The following is a 19,482-nucleotide window of genomic DNA, read 5'->3' as shown; positions in this document are numbered from 1 at the left end:
GTCTAGAACTTAGATATTCACCCCCTTCTGTCTCCAAAAATTAAAGAGCTATCTCGAGGCTAAAGTTAAAGGCACACATCACCATTTTTTTCAGTGAGGTCAATCTCCGGCCTAGAGCGACACCCCCATACATATGCACGCAAATGCACACGTGTGCACGCCCACACAAACACATAAATACACATACACCCCCACACAGGGACTGGAATGCTAGGACCAAGCTTTATTTTATGTAAATTCTATCTTTTTTTTTTTCCCTGCTATGGAAACAAACCAGTCAGAGAAGCCTTCTGATTTAATTTGCTTCTCTGTTGCTGTGATAAATAAAACACTGCCAAAAGCAAGGTCGGGAGGAAAGGGTTTGTTTGGCTTACAAGTTTCATCCATCATCAGGGGAGCCAAGGCAGGACCTCAAGGAAGGAGCTTGAAGTGGTAACGATGGAGGAACACTAATTGCAGGCTGCCTTCCGGGCTCACATTCAGCTAGCTTTCTTATAGAACCCCAAGACTACCTGCCCAACGGGGACACCTCCCACGGTGGGCTGGGCTCTCTCCTCCATCAGTTTGCTGTCAGGAACATACTCCATAGGCCGTTCTGATGGAGGCAGCTCCTCAGTGGAGATTCCCTCTTCCCAGGTAGCTCTAGTTACTGTTGACAAAAATTAACCAGCACAGCTTCACAGATGACGAAATGCCTGTGCTACCCAAGTGGCAGAACAGTAGACGAGGAAAGGTAACAGGCTTTCTGGGCAAAGACCTAAGGATAAAAATGGCAGAGTCAGTTCTGTTACAACCTATGGGCTCCTTAAGAAGGATGCGACTCCTAGAATAGGCCTGGGGTTCAGTGGGACCTGGAGAAGTGAGATGGCATAGCTATCAGGGGTACAGATTGGATCAGGTCATTGGCGGTAGGCTGGGAGGTCAGAGGATGGACAGGCCTTCGTGGGATACGGAAGGTCATGGAGAAGTGGTTGGCGCCAGAGGCCATGTGTAGGCACGAGAAGTGGAACCAGTTAACTGTGTGTGCAGCAGAGTGTTAAAAGGAAGACCAAGAGTAAACCAGGAGAGCGTGAGGGTAAGACAGCTCCAGGAGACCTGGTGATACCCTGAGGAGTGGAGGACAGCGACGAGTCCCCATCTGCAAGAAAAATGGCTGGAGCAGTGCGAAACCAAGAATGGCGGTTGCAGAGCGAACACGCGTGGGTGGCGCAAGCTCCGCAGACACACTCCGGGGTTGCACGCCGGAGGAGGGGCTCCCAGACTTGAGGACTGGAGAAAGCATTAGCAACCTGACAGGACCCGGTTAACAAAGGGAGGACTACATCTCCCAGCATGCCCGGGTTCGGTGGGGTGACGGCTAGCGGTGGCTGCGCCGCAGCCGACTGGTGGGCGCGGGACCTGGGTGGGCACCGGAGCCTGTCATCCCTGAGGGGTCGGCGAGGTGCGGGCGGCGATGTGCCGCTGTCCCTCGCCCAAGGGCCGCGCCGGGCTCGCGTTCCCCGCCCCGCGGCCCCGCCCCTTGCCCCACCCCAGCCGGGAGACCTAGCCCGGGCCGTAGCGCAGCGGCCGCAGCAACATCACTCTCGCCGCCGCTGCTCCGCCCCATTCCCTTCTGTTTTTCTCTCATCCTCCGGTGGCGGCGGCTGGGAAGGCGGAGGAGAGACAGCAGCAGCCAGCTGTGGCTTCAATGAATGATCCCCCAGCCGGAGGGGAGGACTCCAGGTGAGCCTCTGCCCTCGGGAGGACCGGGATTCCCCCGGCCGCCCAGAACCCATATCCCCCGCCATGGATCCCTAGGGGAAGGGGAAAAGGAGGAGGAAAAGACAGCCCTGCCGCCCACCCCCATCTCATTTTCTTCTTCCTTTATCTCATTGTTGCCGAATCTGTTTACCGTAGCGCTCCCTCTCGCCCCAGCATGGGGCGGGTTCCAGGCACTGCCCTTCGGCAGGAGCTGCTTGCGCGGTTGCCTGGGGATTCTGCCTAATTCTACCTCTCCAGCCTGTGCACAGAAAGCCGTGGAGAGCTGTGGAGGCCCGGACTGCAGCAGCCTCGGGGCCAACTCCCTGCATCCCCACCCCGGGAGGCTGCATGCGGATTGAAGAGCGGTGCCTGGGGGCAGGGCCAGCCCGGCTGATCCCGACCTAGGAGTAGGGCAGGAGGACCGCCCAGGCTGCAGAGCGGCCCATCTGGAAGGACAGAGCTGCAAGATGGCCAGTAAGACCAAGGCCAGCGAGGCCCTGAAGGTGGTGGCCCGGTGCCGCCCCCTCAGTAGGAAGGAGGAGGCTGCTGGTCATGAGCAGATTCTGACCATGGACGTGAAACTGGGCCAGGTGACTCTGCGAAACCCCCGCGCGGCACCCGGGGAACTGCCCAAGACCTTCACTTTTGATGCTGTGTACGACGCCAGCTCCAAGCAGGCCGACCTGTATGATGAAACCGTGAGGCCCCTCATAGACTCGGTGCTCCAGGGCTTCAATGGCACCGTATTCGCCTATGGCCAGACCGGCACGGGCAAGACCTACACCATGCAGGGGACCTGGGTGGAGCCAGAGCTCCGCGGGGTTATCCCCAACGCCTTTGAGCACATCTTCACCCACATCTCCCGCTCCCAGAACCAGCAGTACCTGGTTCGTGCCTCCTACTTGGAGATCTACCAGGAGGAGATACGAGACCTGCTATCCAAGGAGCCAGGCAAGAGGCTGGAGCTGAAGGAGAATCCTGAGACCGGGGTCTACATCAAGGACCTCTCCTCCTTTGTCACCAAGAATGTCAAGGAGATCGAGCATGTGATGAACCTGGGGAACCAGGCCCGGGCCGTGGGCAGCACCCACATGAATGAGGTCAGCTCTCGGTCTCATGCCATCTTTGTCATCACGGTGGAGTGCAGTGAGCGTGGCTCCGACGGCCAGGACCATATCCGAGTCGGCAAGCTCAACCTGGTAGATCTGGCTGGCAGTGAGAGGCAGAACAAGGCAGGTCCCAACACAGCCGGAGGGTCAGCTGCACAGCCCACAGCTGGTGGTGGCAGCGGAGGCGGCAGCGGCAGTGGTGGCGGCGGCGGCGGCGGAGAGAGGCCTAAGGAAGCCTCTAAGATCAATCTCTCGCTGTCTGCCCTGGGCAATGTGATTGCTGCTCTGGCCGGCAACAGGAGCACCCACATCCCCTACCGGGACTCCAAGCTGACCCGGCTGCTCCAGGACTCACTGGGGGGCAATGCCAAGACCATCATGGTGGCCACGCTGGGGCCAGCTTCTCATAGCTATGACGAGAGCCTCTCCACCCTTCGCTTTGCAAACCGAGCCAAGAACATCAAGAACAAACCCCGGGTGAATGAGGACCCCAAGGACACGCTGCTGAGGGAATTCCAGGAAGAGATCGCCCGCTTGAAGGCCCAGCTGGAGAAGAAGGGGATGCTGGGTAAGCGACCTCGGAGAAAGAGCAGCCGCAGAAAGAAGGCCGTGTCTGCCCCAGCCGGTTACCCAGAGGGGGCCGTGATTGAGGCCTGGGTGGCCGAAGAGGAAGATGACAACAACAACAATCACCGCCCACCGCAGCCGATCCTGGAGTCCGCTTTGGAGAAGAACATGGAGAATTACCTGCAGGAACAGAAGGAGCAGCTGGAGGAGGAGAAGGCCGCCATCCAGGATGACCGCAGCCTCATGAGCGAGGAGAAGCAGAAGCTTCTGGAAGAGAAGGAGAGGATGCTGGAGGATCTGCGGCGGGAACAGCAGGCCACAGAGCTGCTTGCGGCCAAGTATAAGGTAAGGACCCCAGGGGATGAGGGGCCCTCCCCCCGCAAGGATTTTGACTGGTAGATTTTTCCCTGGAGGGTCTGTGAGTTGGTTTGAGGTGGGGTATCCCAGTGAAGGAGCACACGCTGACGACTGCCCTGCAGCAGCAAAGTACCGTGATACTAGACAGCCAGGTGAACGCACACGCATGCACACACGCCATTAAAGTGGACAGGTGTCTTGAACCAGTAGACTTGAGGTGGTCTGACCCGCTGCTGTCCATCCCTGCACATGGACCCAAGATTGGTCAGATCTGTGAGAAGCCCATGCCGGACTCTCCTCTTGTGAGTATGGCTTCTCACTCTGGCATGACCTCCTCTCCTGATGATTTTTTTTCCTCTGCAGTGTCTTCAGACCTCATGCCATATTAATAGTATCTGATGCTTGGCTAGCACTTCACAGCTTACAAAACACCCCACTTTCCTATCATCTCCTCCCATCTTCACGGGAGCCATTCCAAAGAGTGGCTTCTAAATCCTCATCGTACAGAATAAGGAATTAAGGCTCAGAAAGGAATAGGACCAATAAGAACAGACTTATTCTGTTCTTCAGAATAAGCAGAGCTCAGCTTGGGACCTGCACACTTCATATTTTAGTCTTTAGTAGCAAGGCCAGACCATGAGCGTGAGAGAATCCTGCTTCCTATAGAAACGACCCACTCGGTGACCTGGTGCCAGGCCCACTCCTCGGTGTCATTAGGAAGGAGACTCAGAATGTCATGTGGGAGGTATGATGGAAGGAGAACTAACTGGGCTCTATCCCAGAGACCTAGAGGCGAGGCCTCTTAGGCTACAGTTCGCTCAATGACTGGCTGTGGTTTTTCCTTTTCATCCTACCTCCACTTCCTTTCTTGTAGACTGGGATGTTAGCCTGGAGGATCACTGTGGTTCTACCAATCCAATAAGTCTATGACCCATTTTAAGCTGAGAAAAAAAAGAAAAACCAATTGGCCTACACAATGAGGCCTCTTGTCAATTATGTCTAATTCCCCATTGTCCTGAGAGATGTCAGGCCTTCTGGGTCCTTCCTGAGCTGTCCACTTCCCAGGGAACCTCTGGCCCTATGTGGAACTAAGTTACTGAGTCAATTATAGACCTGTTAAGATTCTTCCTTCTTTTTCTTTTTTTTCTTCTTCTTCTCTGTAAATGGAATCATGTAGTCTAGGCTGGCCTGGAACTCTGTGTAGCTGAGGATGACCTTGAACTATTAAATTCTCTTCCTGCCTCCATCTCCTGATTGCTAGGATTACAGGCAAGTGCTACCGCCATGCTTGGTTTTCTGTACAGATGGAGACCAACCCCAGAGCTTTGTGGATGCTATAAGCACTGACTGAGCTACATCCCCAAGCTGCCTGTAAAATTTCAGTGCTGCAGATGCCACAGCCCAGTGTTCCAGGCATTTCCGGATCCCTGGAGCCTTCAACACTGGGGTTAGAGGAAAAACATGAAGAAGCATGAACTCACTGGGAAGATCAAACATTGGCACTTCTTATTTATTCTTACAAGTGTGGGCTAGGAATGGGGAGGCCCAGCCTGCAGCCCGCGCAAGAGTGACAACTGGAGCTGTGTGCATTGTCTCTGTACTGGGAATGTGCTGCTGTGCCAGGGGCTGTGGCCTGGCGTGTTTAATATTTAATTCACTCAAGGGAGAAGCTCACCCAGGGTTATACTAAGCTGCTTCCTCAAGGGAAGGCTCAGGGGTCTGGTACCTGGGAGACACAGGATGATAATGGCAAGGCTGCTGTTAGTCTAGTCCTGTCTAGCAGGGAAAGAATCTGCTAGGCTGCTGTTATTGACTGGAAAATCCTATCTGGCCCATCAGTCATTGATTTCTCTACCAATACATCCCTTACGCTGTTAAGCTGGGAGGCAGTGGGGGTTACAGAGACTAAGAAAGGAAGAAAGTGCAGGTAGCTACCTCAGCTGTTCTTACTGGGAACTGACTGATACTGTTCCATAGATTTTTTAATCTAAGGCAATGTAAGAACAAAGGTAACAAGACAATCAAGAAATCTGGGTAGAGGTCCACACAGTGGAAAGCACCTGGAGTCCCAGCTGCTTGGGAGACTGAGGCAGAATAGTTTAAGCCTAGGACTTGAGGCCAGCCTCGGCAACAGGATGAGACCCTGTTTTGAAAATAAATAAACCTGTCCATGCATGGTGGCACACGCCTTTAATCCCAGCACTCAAGGTAGCAGGGGCAGGTGAGGATCTCTGTGAGTTCAAGGTCTACAAAGAGTCCAGGACAGCCAGGGCTACACAGAGAAACCCTATCTCAAAAAAACAAGCAAGAAGAAAATAAACCCACAGGCAACTCAGTCAGCCAATTGATCAATACAAAGATTGGGGTGGCCAGAACTGAAATTCCAGCACTGGGGGAATAGCCCATACAACATTACAATCTTATTGTTGGCAGGGGTCTTGGAGTACCAGTGTAGCATTGGTTCAGGGGCACACAGATGGCCTAAGCAGAGCCCAGCCTGTTCAGGCGCAGTGTAGCCTCTGCCCATTGCTATTTACATTCCTGGGTAAAGGAATTTGGTTTTTCTTTTCTTATTAGTATATATTAATTATACACAATGAGTTTCATTATGACACTTTTATACTAGTATATATGTATTTTGATTATATTCACTTCCAATGCCCTTTCTTGTTCCCCTGCTACTTCCACTGATCCCCTTACTCTTTCCAACCAATATCTCTTCTGCTGTCCGTGTGTGTGTGTGTGTGTGTGTGTGTGTGTGTGTGTATGTGTGTGTTCCAAGGAGTTTCAGTAAAATTGCTTACAAGAGCACAGGCACCTGACCGTATGACAGTGGCGGAGAGGGCATGTTTTCCTCCTTCAGCAACCGTTAACTACATGAAAGTAATTGTTTTGAAGGTGTATTTCTTTTTATGTGCGTGTGTGTCCCTGAGTGACAAGCACCATGTCATAGATCAGTCAAAAGAGGGCATCAGCTACCTGAGTTTCAGGAAGCTGTGAGGCATCATGTGGGTGCTGAGAACTGAACTGAGTACTCTGGGAGAGCAGTAAGAGCGCTTAACCAGGAAACCATCTCCACAGCTCCATTTTTGTTTATGTAATACTGTAGCATCTTCCTGTTTGTTCTTATTATTTTTGTTCTGAGGTAGGGTTTCTCTGTGTAGTCCTGGCTGTCCTGGAACTATGTAGACCAGGATGGCTTTGAACTCACAGAGATCCACCTGCCTCTGCCTTCCAGGCGCTGGGGTTAAAGGCGTGTGCCACCCAACTACACTGTAGCATCTTAATCTTAACTCCTTCAACAACCCCAAGTCAGGCACTGTGGCTTTGAAAACCAAGGCTGAGAGACATGTTGCCTATGGCTCCCCATAAGTGACAGAGCCTTTACCAGAACTCAGGTCTGCTGCTCTCCCCGGCCCTGTGTTCTTTTCAGCTCACCCAAGGCCTCTCCGTGTTTGTTCCCTGTGCAACTCGGGGCAAAGGCTATGCCTCTTTGAGCCTTGGCTTCCCTGTCTAGTCTAATGAGAAACAGAAGCTTGACATAGATCCCTGGGGAGTGGGTGAGGCGGCCATTAGGTACTGCTATCATTAGGCATAGCTATCAGATATAAGCTGAGGGAAAGAGCAGCCTGGGAAATTCCAGGAGGTGAATGAGTCTAACACCCAGCCCAGATAATCAGGAGGGATCAAGGCCAGAATGGAACCCAGACAGAGGACCCAACCTTCCTGTGCAGGGGTGGGTGGGTGGGGAGGGGCCCTAACTTACAGCCTGGTTCAAAGGTTCTGGGATGGCGGAAACATTTTGACAGCTCCTTAGGGAGCCACAGGGTATGGATAACAGTCCAGCCCCGCCTCTTTCCCAGGGCTGCACTGAAGATGAAATGAGATCATTAGCATGGGGGCATTTGAAATAGGTTGAAAACATTGAAGTGAATGGAGGGCATTAGCAGCCACAGAGATCACCTTCTGTCTGCCAAGCAGGGGTCCATGACTGACATCTTTGTTGTTCTTTTAACTCTTTCCTTACCCTGCTTTTCTAAGAGCATTGTCACAGCCCTGCAGAGTCAGGCAGGAAAGGCCCTGGAGACCTCAGGAGCCTGGGAGCTTTCCCCCTTCCATCTGCCATGTTCTCTTACACACTTTGTGAGTTAGGCATCATCTGTGCTTCTCACTGCCTGGCCCCTGCCACCCGCCATTCCTTTGCTCCGGTTCCTACCCCCCCTGGGGCCAGCTAAGTGTAGCTGAGACGACCCAGTGCCCTCATTCACTGTGTCTGACTCATCTTCCAGCCTGTCTTGCTGCTCTCCCTGCCTGCCACCCTCAATCCTTCTGATTCTCTTTGTTCTCCTCTCCCTGTGCACAAACACCAAGTCAGTCTCCTCTAAATCTCTTTCTCTCTTTTTTAAATGTCTCCTCTGGGTTTTAACCACATTTACTGTGGGCCTCAGAATATTAGGTTCATAGATGTGTGAGTCTGTGGTGGTGCCCTGCACCCTGTGGACCATTACTTAGGCCACAGACTTAGGTCATTTCTCCAGGGGGCTGAGGGACTTCACAGCACTCTCAGGAGGAATAAGTAACATTACAGGCTCACAGTGCAGCTCTGATCTGCCCACACACTGGTGTGCACGTATGTACATAGCCTGGGAGCAGGCCTGCTCTACTCAAATTTAATTGTGCAAGAAAATTTGCAAGTGATTGTTTTATTTTGAAGTTAACTTTTTTGAGAGGCTGATATTGATTGCACGAACTTTGATTCTCAACGTGTAGAAAGGAAGCTGTTTAGGGGAGAGAGGCCGATGCAACACTGGGGTGATTCTGCAGGAAGCAGGCCTGCAGAGCGAGGAGCAGGGGGCTCTGGCTGGAGCCCAGCTCTCTCTCTGTGGTGGGTTTAGAAAAGAAGCCCTCACAAACAGCCACCGAAGCCAGAGGGATGAGATCACTGCAGAGAGGACAAACCAAACTGAATATTCATTGTGCCCTTTGTGGGTCCCTCTTCTGCCTCCTATGTTGGAGCATGATCATTATCTGTGTATCCGGTCAGCAGACAGGAAGTTCCAGGTCAGGCATTAACAATCTCAGCAATAATAATGAGGTTCACTAGGATCTGTTTAGCTAAATTATATGCAAATATGCAAATTACATCATTTGTTCTACCCAAGCACCTTTCAGGAAATGGAAATGCATTGTTATTGCTTCCATTTTATTTTATTTTCTTATTGTGGGGTGCCAAGATTGAATTGAGGGCTTTGGACATACTAGGTAAGCCCTGTCCTGTACCACTAGGGCATTCCTAGTCCTATTTTATTCTGCTAGTCTTTTTTTTTTTTTTTTAACTGTGCTGTGACTTGAGCCGAGCACCTTGCTCATTTATACAATGCAAGCACTCTGCCACTGAACAATATCTCCCACACAATAAAGTAACTTTTGAAAATTATTGTTATTATTATTTACTAGTATTATTATGTTTGTTTTTGAGAGGTTTTGCTCTGTGGTGCTGCCGACCTGGAACTTAATAAAGAGACCAGATTGTCCTTGAATGCAAAGAGATCAGCCTGCCTTTGCCTCTCAAGTGCTGGAATTTAAGCTATGTACCAACCATGCCTGACAAAACTATTCTTTAATTTAATTTTACTTTGTTATTTTGTGTGTGTGGGGGGGTGTTTTTTGTGTGTGCATGGCTGTATGCACATGCGTGCAGTGCCCTGGAGGCCAAAAGAAGGTGCTGGGTCCCCTGGAACTAGAGTTATGGATGGTTGTGAGCCACCGTATTGGTGCTGAGAATTGAACCTGGGTCCTTTGCAAGAACAAGTGCTCATTACTGCTGAATCATCCCTCCATGCCCCAAAACCGTTATTATTATTACTACAAGGTTTTGCTATGTGACTCAGCCTAGCTTCCAACTCCCAAACCTCTTGTTTCAATGTCCTGAGTGCTGGGACTGTAAACATGAATCACCATGCCTGATTTCAAGAACTACGAGACAGAATCTACTTGCTTAAAGATTGAGAGTGGGCTAGAGATGTAGCTTACTTGATAGAGTGCTTACCTGGCATGGCTGGAACCATGGATTCAATGCCCAGCACGTACCAAGCACACTGGCACGAGCCTGTAATTCTAGCACTCAAGAGGTAGAAGCAAGAGCATCAAGAGTTCAAGGTCATCCTTGGCTCTATAGCAAACTGGAAGCCAGCCTGTGCTACATGAGCCCCACTTTCAAAACAAGCAACACGTTGGGTGGCACTGGTGGTGATGGTTTTGTGGGTTCATACTTATTCCCAAACTCACTGATTTGAAGGCATTAAAATTGTGCTGCATTATTACATGTTAATCATTCCTTGATACATTAACAGGTTCTATCTGGAAGTGGAGCTCAATGGTAGAATAGTTGCTTAATTTGTCAAGATCAAAATAGGGCTGGACACCGCCCCAGAAAGTCCCCTAATAACCTGGAGAGTGTCTTCTTTCCAAAGCTGATCCGGTTTCAAACACATGTTCTCATGGACATGAGCCCCACACGGACAGTGGGAAACATACAGGCTTAGTCATCAGAGTTCTGCCTTGCCTCAGGACCTCATCCCAGTTCCGGCAGACAGGTGTACATGCAGACAGAGCACTCCTGTACGTAAAAGAAATAAATCTTTAAAAAAAAAAAAATTTCATTTAGCATATTTTGGTCTTATTCACCCCCAACTTCGTTCCCTAATTCCTCCCAGTTAGGTCAGGTTTCTCAGCTCTGTGCTGACTGGAGGATTGTGTTGGCATCGGTCCTTTAGGCCCCCTGGAAATGTGGGATTGGATGAAGTGGCTGTGATAATGTTCTCTTTGTGTTCTGAGGACCCAGAGCAAAGGCCTGGAATTGAGATCAAGAACAGCGCTCTGCTCTTGACTCTGTCCTGCCAGCCTTTGTGCCTGGCCCGGGGCACTTTCTTAGGGACAGAACTGGGTGGTGTGTCTGAGGCTTCTTAGTAACTGCTGTGTGGGCTGTGAAAGACCACCTCCATGCCCAGGCTTGTACACCTCCTGCACTTAGAGTTTGGGCCTAGAATTTTTTTTTTTTTTTTTTTTTTTGAGACAGGGTCTCACTAGGTAGACCAGGCTGTCTTCAAGCTCAGAGAGTTCTGCCTGCCTCTGTCTTCTGCATGCTAGGATTAAAGGTGTGTGCCACCACATTCCACTATTATCATCATCATCATCATCATTATTTCCAGTTCCTTTTTGTTGTTGTGTTTTGGTTTTTGATTGGTTAGTTTTGGTTTTTCGAGACAAAGTTTCTCTGTGTAGCCTTTGCTGACCTGGACTTGCTTTGTAGACGAGGCTGGCTTTGAACTCAGAGATCCACATGCCTCTGCCTCCCTGAGTGCTGGGATCACAGGCTGGCGCCACTGTGGCCTGCAATTTCTGGAATTTGTAATAATCTGATAAAGTCCTGGACATTAGCGTCAGTCACAATAAACAGTTACCAAACAGCTGTCTTTCTCCTCTCAGATTTCATTCACTCATTGGTTTTGTTTGTTTGTTTGTTTGTTTGTTTGTTTGTTTTGGTCTTTTGAGACAGGGTTTCAAGTATCCCAGGCTGGTCTTGAACTCTGTAGGTAGCTGAAGCTGATCTTGAACTTCTGACCCTCCTGCTCCCACATCTAAAGTGCTAGGATCATGTAAGAGCACCACTATGCGTGGCTCCCTTCTGGCTTTGTTTGTTTGTTTGTTGAAGCAGGGTCTCATGCTTCCTAGCCCAGATAGCCTGGAACTTGCTATCCAGTTGAGGCTAGCCTTGAACTCCTGATTATCCTGCCTCCAACACTGGTGCTAGCCCCTATACATTCCAAACAGGGCCTGGGTTGAGCTGTTTCTGTTGCAGTAGGTAGTAGGCTTTTTCCCGTCTTCATCTGGTTGGCAGGAAGCCGCTGGAGGCAGTAGTAGTAACAGCGCAACTTTTTTTTTCCTTGTGTGATGAAGGCCAGACACTCTATGTCCTTTATGAGCATTGTTTCATTTCAGCCTCCCAGAAGTGCCATGAAGCCGGGCTGTTCCAATTTCCACGTGACGAGAAAGGATATTGAACAGTGTCGCATGCCTTGAACATGGTAGTCCCAGAATTATAAGGCTTTCACTAGTTGCACCATAGTGCACAACCTTCCCCTCCACGCTGCAGCACACCTGATCAAATTTATGCCAGATCCCTCCATAACAGGTCCCTGTGGGAGCGCAGTCTCTGGGGATGCCTAACTCATCATCTCCTTCCTTCCACATGATGCAAACCCGTAGCCTCTGTGCTCAGCCCATCACTACCAAGTCTTATAATTAAATTAAATTAAAAAAAAATTGCTGGGTGATGGTGGCACACACAGTTAATCCCAGCACTTGGGAGGCAGAGGCAAGACAATGTCTTGAGTTCAAGGCCAGCCTGGTCTACAGAGTGAGTTCTAGGACAGCCTAGGCTACACAGAAAAACCCTATCTCAAAAAAACAATAATAATAATAATAATAATAATTTTTTTTAAAGCCAACCTCACTGCCCAAGCTGTCCTAAAACTTGCCCTGTAGCCCAGGCTGGCCTTGCACTTGAGATCCTCCCTCCTCAACCTTCAATGCCTTGTTACTTTTTTTTTTTAACAGCAATTATTTCCTTTAGTAAGCTGTTTAGCTTTTTTCCTTTGGACAACAGTGGGAATTGAACCTAAGGTCTCCTGCATATGAGGCAAAAGTGTTCTACCATTAAGCTGCAGCCACCACCCTTACATTTTATTTGAAACAACATCTTGCTATATAATCTAGGTTGGCCGGCAACTCCATATGTAGCCCCGGCTGGACCTTGTGATCCTCTCGCCCTAGTCTTTCCCAGTGGGACTGCAGGCGTGTGCCATCACACTCAGCTTATTTCTTTTTATACTGAGCGCATACTGCTCTGGTTTGGTTTGCTCTGCTGGGCTATTTTATACTGTATATACTGTGGTGCTCTGCAGACAATTTGACCTCCAGGCCACTACTCTTTGTTTTTAGAATGTAGGGTCTCACTGTGTAGGCCAGGCTACCCTTGAACTCATGACTCTCCTGCCTCTGCCTCCCCAGGTGCTAGGAATAATGACATATGCCTGGTTCCTTTTTTTCTCTTTATAAATTAAACATTTTACATTTGTTTTTATTTATATGGGGAAAGGATATGATGACACAGCAGTTCTGAAAGTCAGAGGATGGCTTTTGGAAGTTGGCTCCTCTCTGTTTGTATGAGATGGAATTCAGGTTGTCAGGATTGGCGGCACATGCCTCTGTACCTCAACCTGCTGAGCCTGGGCCATCTTGCTAGCCCTAGGTTGGTTTGGTTTGGTTTAGTTTGGTTTTTTATTCAGCCAAAACTAATCTAAACGTTCAAAGGAAGGAAAGAAACTTGTCAGGGGTGTGTGCTCATGTGTGTGTTTACAGGGGAATTTGGGCTACACACAGGAAGGTACCCGATGTGGCGGCCCACACCTGTCATGTCAGTATCTGAAATGTAGGTAGGATCAGGGGTTTAAGGATAGCATTGGCTACTTAGGGAGTTTGAGGCCAGCCTGGGCTACAGGAGACCTTATCTTTTAGCCATCTTGATAACTAAGACCAGTAATCCCAGCTATTGAAGAGATGCCGGTGCTTTTGTCCAGTCCCCTCACCCACACAGTGGCTCACAGTCATCTGAAACTCCAGTTTCAGAATCCAATCTTCTCTCCTGACCCCATCAGGCTCTTGCATATATGTGGGGCACATGGACTCTCTCAGGCTTACGCACATAACATAAATAATTACAAAACAAAACACTGAAACAAAGAATTATAAATTCAAAGCTGACCTGGGTATAGAGTAAGTTCAAGGCCAACCTGGACAACTTGTGAAACTGTCTCAAAATAAAAAGTGAGAAAGGCTAGGGTTAGAGCCAGGTGTGGTGGTGTACGCCTTTAATCCTGGCACTCAGGGCAGGCAGATCTCTGGGAGTTCAATGCCAGCCTGGTCTACAAACTGAGTGCAGGACAGCCAAGGATACACAGAGACACCCTGACTCAGAAAACCAACAAAGAAGAAAAAAAAAGCTAGGGTTATAACTGAATTACAATAAAATGATTGCCTCAGAAGAATGAGCCCTAGGTTCAAACCCAGTACCCCCAGCCAAAAAAAAAAAAAAAGTGTCTGTGTATGTGACTGTGTCTGTGTCCTGGTAGGATGATTCACTTAAAAGCAGTAAATAATTTAGAGAAATCAGGGTTTATAGTAATATTCAATTGACTTAGTTACTGATTGTCCTGTGACTTATACACATCTCCTGACCCTCCAAGGAACATAAGAAACGATGCCATCAGCAGGTGTTCAGTGCATCCTAGAGTGAGCCACCGCTCTGGGCCCTGTACTTCCTCTGCCAAAGGCTGAGGTCACTTAGCCAGTGCACGCCCTTAGATTTAGTCAGTTCTGACACTCTGCTGCTCTGTCGTCTGGATTTACGTGCCAGGTATTGGAGAGAGCCTTCTAGGAAGCTACAAATACAGGCGGGAAAGAGCGGAGCCAGTGACATGGCTCAGGGGTAAACTCACTTGCCACCTCGCCTGTGGCTGGAGTTCTGTCTCTGGGTCCCCTGGGGTTGTCCTCCAAGTTTCACATGCTCACTATGGTGCAAACACACGAATATACACACACAATAAGTAAATAAGTGTAATTTTTTTTTTTGTATGTGGCCCCGGTTGGCCTCTACCTCCTGAGGGCTGGGATTAATAGTTACGCCCAGCACACCTTTTTAGATAGGGTAATACTGAAGAAAGATGAGTTGCAGCTCAGCCTAGGAGCTCTTGCACTGCCTATTGAAGGCAGCAGCCCACCTCTTTCTTAGTGTCCTTCCCTGGCATGGATGGAACACTTCTGGGCATCCCTGGCTTGTCAGCATAGCCAGGCTTACCTCACTCCCTGGCCAATGTTTTTCCCAATCTCTAATTTTTCTTTTTCCTAATGAGAGTATTCTTGGCACTTGAAACATCAGTCATTTGCGTTGCATTTTGAGCCATCCAAGGAGGAGCTCAGACGTAATGTCCTGGTTTATGTCCCCAGGGCAGAAAAACCACTGAAAATAGCACTATTCATCTGAAAATAGACCTATTTGGCCCTTCCCCCTCATCTCTCCTTTCTTCTCCCCTTATTGCTGACTCCTCAAGACCTACAGTCAGGGAGCCTGCAAAGAAGAAATAGGTCTGGGTAGGAATGGCTGTGTGTTTTAAGAGATGGAAGCAGGGGCTCTTGAGATACGTTTTTTTAGTTTGGCCCTTTGCAGTGAGTGGTGAGGGCATCTGAGTGGCGCAGTCAATCAGTGAGTTACCATACATTTTATTTCATTGTGTTTGATTTGTTTTGTTTGTTTGTTTGGTTGGTTTTGGTTTTTGGTTCTGTTGTTGTTGTTTCCCGACAGGGTTTTTCTGTGTAGCCCTGGCTCTCCTGGAGCTCACTCTGTAGAGCTGGTTGGCCCTGAACTCAGAGACTCCGTCTGCCTCTGCCTCAGCACTGGGATTAAAGGTGCACGCCAGCTGCATGATTTATTTTTTTAATTGCTACCAGTGGAACCCAAGGCTTTGCTAGGCGGTTATGCTACCTAATGGCTGCGTTCCCAGGCCTCCTAGGTACATGGTCGTTTATGAAGCACTTCTGTATCTATTGCCCAACTGTTCTTCTTTAACCAAAGCCTGCAAGAGAATGAGTGCTCTGGCTCCTACTTTGCAGATAAGACCTCTAATGCCCAGAGAGTTGGCACCTAGCGGGTGTCTCTGCTGTGAGAGAGGGTGGCAGAGCGAATGGGGAAAGGCCCACTCGCGTGCCAGCACTCTTCATCTTATCCCAGGACACACCTTGTAAGGTGGACCCTTCCCCATGACCTTCCAGGTTTCAGGCTCTCAGGACTCTAATGACAGAATCTCCCCCAGCATCTGGGTAAGAGCTCTCTAGCCCACCCTCATCCCACAGGCCCCATAAGTGGCCCACATAGGCTAAAGCTGTTTCCGCTGGAAAAGAAGGCCATGGCGCTCTGAGCTTGCCTGATGGCTCTTGAGTCAGCAAAGATGCAAATATCAAATGTTGCTTCTTTCCACATATTGCTGACCTGAAGCCAGTGGGTAGCCAAAGAACAGAGATGAACACACTGACTTGTAATCATTGGAGCCCAGATAGCATCTTGCCTGGCTAGCTCTATAAACGTGGGCAAAGCTGAGCCTTAGTTTTATTATGTGTCAAATAGAGACCACAAGCACAATGTCATAAGGTTCTTGCGATGATTGAATAGGATGATTAAGGGGGAAAAGACCTAGTCCTTGGGCTAGAGAGATGATTATTGAAGTGCCAGGGCCCACATGGTGGAAGAAGAGAAATAACTGACTCCCACAAAGTTGTTCTCTGAGTCGTTGACCCTGCCCTTTAATAAATACATATAAGAGAACCAGGCCAGCTGCAGACATAGGGCAAGATGCATCTGAGACTCCAGTCTTTTGTAGAGAGCTGTGGAGTAGCTGGTAGTAGCAGGCCAAAGCTGGTTTGCTTCTCTGTTCTTGGAGAACCACACTCAATGGTACCCTCCCCAAAGAGTGATAGGTCGGACCTGACTGTCACCCTTCTAGCTTTCCTAACCAGCGCTTAGTAAAAAGCAGTAAGGGCTCCTTGCTCCTATCTCCTCTGGTTGGTTGGTTGATCTCTGTCTGTCTCTCTGTTTCTCTCTCTCATAGGGAACGGCTGTATTAATGTGCCACCATGCCTGGTTTATGGGGTGCTGAGGATCAAAATTAGGGTCTCTTGTAAGCTAGCAAGCATTCTGCCAACTGATCGAAATCCGCCAGCCCCCCTCCCTCCCTCCCTCCCCTTTCTCTTCTGTCTAGTGAAATCTCACTGTGTAGCCCAGGCTGGCCTTGAACTTGTGGTCTTCCTGCCTGACCTTCCCAAGTAGTAGGGTCACAGAGGTGTGTGTGCCTCCATACCCAGTTCAACCTCTGGTTTTATACTCCTGTTCCTGGAACTGGGAAAAGTTCCAGGCTGTGTCTACAAACTGACGCATTCCCTGTGGTGATGCTGCTTATTGTATAGCAGCTGACCTGCCTCTCATATCTCAGGCTGGAGCCCTAATCAAATTGAGAGATGACTTGGAAAGTGCAGAGTTGATATAACAGGAGTTATGAACATAGATTGCTTAGTCAGGAGACACCAGGCTTGCAGAGCTCTGTTTCCAGACCCCAATGTCTCTTGTGTCTTTAAGGCATGGAGGTCTGTGGCAATGACTCCCAAGGTCTACTTGGCCATCATGTGATCAGTCCCCCTCTCTCAAGCATCAGTGCCCTGGAGCTCCCAACCAGATCTGCTCTACCCCACAGCCTTTGTTGGCCTTTTACTCACACTGGACCTATTTAACAGCCAGAGAGGCAGTCCTGTCCCCAGGCCCCACCCACCTATACTTTTGCCCTGAGAGATCACAAAAGAAGCATTGACCAATGCAGCTGAGAGCTTGTCCTTGGGACCAGGACCCCGAATTGTAGGTCCTCTGCCCCACACACCCAGCTTGAGATGGACAAGGGTTGGAGGCCTCCTTTTTGTCCTTCTGCTTTCCACAGGTCATGGCTAAGGAGAGAGATCTCTAAGGCAAAGGAAGCGATGAGCCTGCTGCCCTCAGAAGGAACAGAAAAAGAAAAAAGAAATGGACAGAGAAGCTTGTGTGACATAGCTCAGAGTGTGGGAGTCAAATAGCATGGGCTGAGGCCTCACACCTGGACCCCCACGCTAATTTCCTACCAGAACCAACAGGCCCTCTTAACACGAGGCTGGTCTTGTCCACCAAGCTTGGCAGACGCTGAGGGTTTGGATACGTGTGCAGGGCTGAATTTGCAAGGAAGGGATAATGCAGATGCAGTTGTCATTGGGCCTGGGCAGGACCAGCTGAGGAGAAGGGCACTGAATGAATGGAACAGAGTGGAAATGGGCAGTTATCATCATCCAGGAAATCTTGACACGGAGGTTCGGCCAACAAGAGGGGTCTTGAAGCAGTTCTAGGTCCAAGAAGGAGCAAGAAGCAGGCTGACTGAGGTCATGGTGATTGTGGGAGAATGGCTGGCATCTGGGAGACTCACAGTCTTGGTTGATGCTTTAGATGCCAGGTCAGATTGCCAGCTCAAGTTCTGGTTGACAATGTCCAGATGGGAGAAAGACCCAGGTAATATGTGGCCTTTGGGTAAGGAGAACATGAGCCTATATGGGTATCTGGGGAAGATGGAGGCTGGATAAATAGTTCTGTTATGAATCAAAGGTCCATGTGTTCACCCTACATTCACACCAAGCTGAGCATCATGGAAAATGCCTGGATGACAGAAGGGTCATATGAATTCAAGGATAGGATAAGTTCCAGGTCAATCTTAGCTCCATAGTAAGGCTTTGTCTCAAAAACATAATAAAAGCCTGGTGTTGATGGCACGCACCTTTAATCCCAGTACTCAGGAACCAGAGGCAGGCAGATCTATGAGTTCAAGGCCAGCCTGGTCTACAGAGTGAGTTCCAGGACTGCCAGGGTTACACAGAGAAACCATGTCTCGAAAAACCAAAAATTAATCAAACAAAACAAAAAAGCTCTCCCCAAGCAGCACAAAAGAGTGGTTGTGAGAGGAGAGAGCAAGGCTTGATGAGATCACCTGGAAGGCGATCTGTGGAGACTATAAAGTAAAAAGGGAAGGGAAGCATGGTGGCCCATGCCTGTAGTCTCAGCACTTGAGACGGGCAGGAAAATTAGGTGTCCTCAGCTACATATCAAGTTGGAGGCCAGCCTGGACCACATTCAATCCTAATCCTGTCTTGAGAAAAAAAACAAAAAAAACAAAAAAAACCTGATTATTAAATTAATTAAATGAAGAGGCTCACTTTTATATCCATTAGTATAACACTTTTTTTGTTTGTTTGTTTTTTGAGACAGGGTTTCTCCATGTAGCCCTGGCTATCCTCGACTCAATTTGTAGACCAAGTTGGCTTTGAACTCACAGAGATCCTGCCTGTCTCTGTCTCCTTGGGTGCTGGGATTATAGGCATGTGCCACTGTGCCTGGCTTAGCATAACAAATTTTAAGTGATAATATTTCATGCTAATGTTACTGTGATAAAATTGTTTTCAGCCAGACATGGTGGGACACGACTTTAATTCCAGCACTTGGGAGGAAGAGGCAGGGAGATCTCTGTGAGTTTGAGGCCAGCCTGATTTACATGGTGAGTTCTGGACTAGCCAGTGAGACTTTGTCTTTTAAAAATATATATATAATTATAAATATTCTGTAAGTAGCAAAGTGCGTTAAATATAAAAGTGGAAACAGCAGGACATGGCTTATAATTTTTTTAAGTTAACTTATCAGTGTGTGTGTATGCACACATTTTTTTTTTTTTTTTTTTTTGCATAGTTCACCTGTGGAGATCAGAGGACAACCTTGTGGAGATGGTTCTCTGCATTCACTTTTATGTGGGTTCTAGGAAACGGAACTCAGGCCTCCAGGCTTTAACAGCAGGCACCTTTATCTATTGAGTGGCTTGGCTTGTCATTTTAAGCATGTCTATAGAAGCGAAGGAAAAGAAAGAAAGAAAGAAAGAAAGGAAGGAAGGAAGGAAGAGAGAGAGAGAGAGAGAGAGAGAAAGAAAGAAAGAAAGAAAGAAAGAAAGAAAGAAAGAAAGAAAGAAAGAAAGAAAGAAAGAAA

The 19,482-nt window shown here is 48.8% G+C and overlaps 1 protein-coding gene across 1 annotated transcript in view; it reads left to right on the top strand.

Moving 5' to 3' along the window:
• Positions 1 to 1,520: 1,520 nt before the first annotated feature.
• Positions 1,521 to 19,482, top strand: part of Kif3c (kinesin family member 3C) — a 39,576-nt gene continuing 21,614 nt past the window's right edge. Inside the window, exons 1-2 of the mRNA XM_055626336.1 lie at positions 1,521 to 1,722; positions 1,897 to 3,761. Of these exons, the coding sequence (XP_055482311.1) occupies positions 2,208 to 3,761 (1,554 nt within the window). The 5' untranslated portion in view covers positions 1,521 to 1,722; positions 1,897 to 2,207. The remainder of the gene's footprint in view (positions 1,723 to 1,896; positions 3,762 to 19,482) is intronic.

Source organism: Psammomys obesus, unplaced genomic scaffold, assembly GCF_907164565.1.
Source record: "Psammomys obesus unplaced genomic scaffold, mPsaObe1.curated_primary_1811, whole genome shotgun sequence".
Classification (NCBI taxonomy): domain Eukaryota; kingdom Metazoa; phylum Chordata; class Mammalia; order Rodentia; family Muridae; genus Psammomys; species Psammomys obesus.
This window is presented reverse-complemented; position numbering and strand designations above follow the sequence as displayed.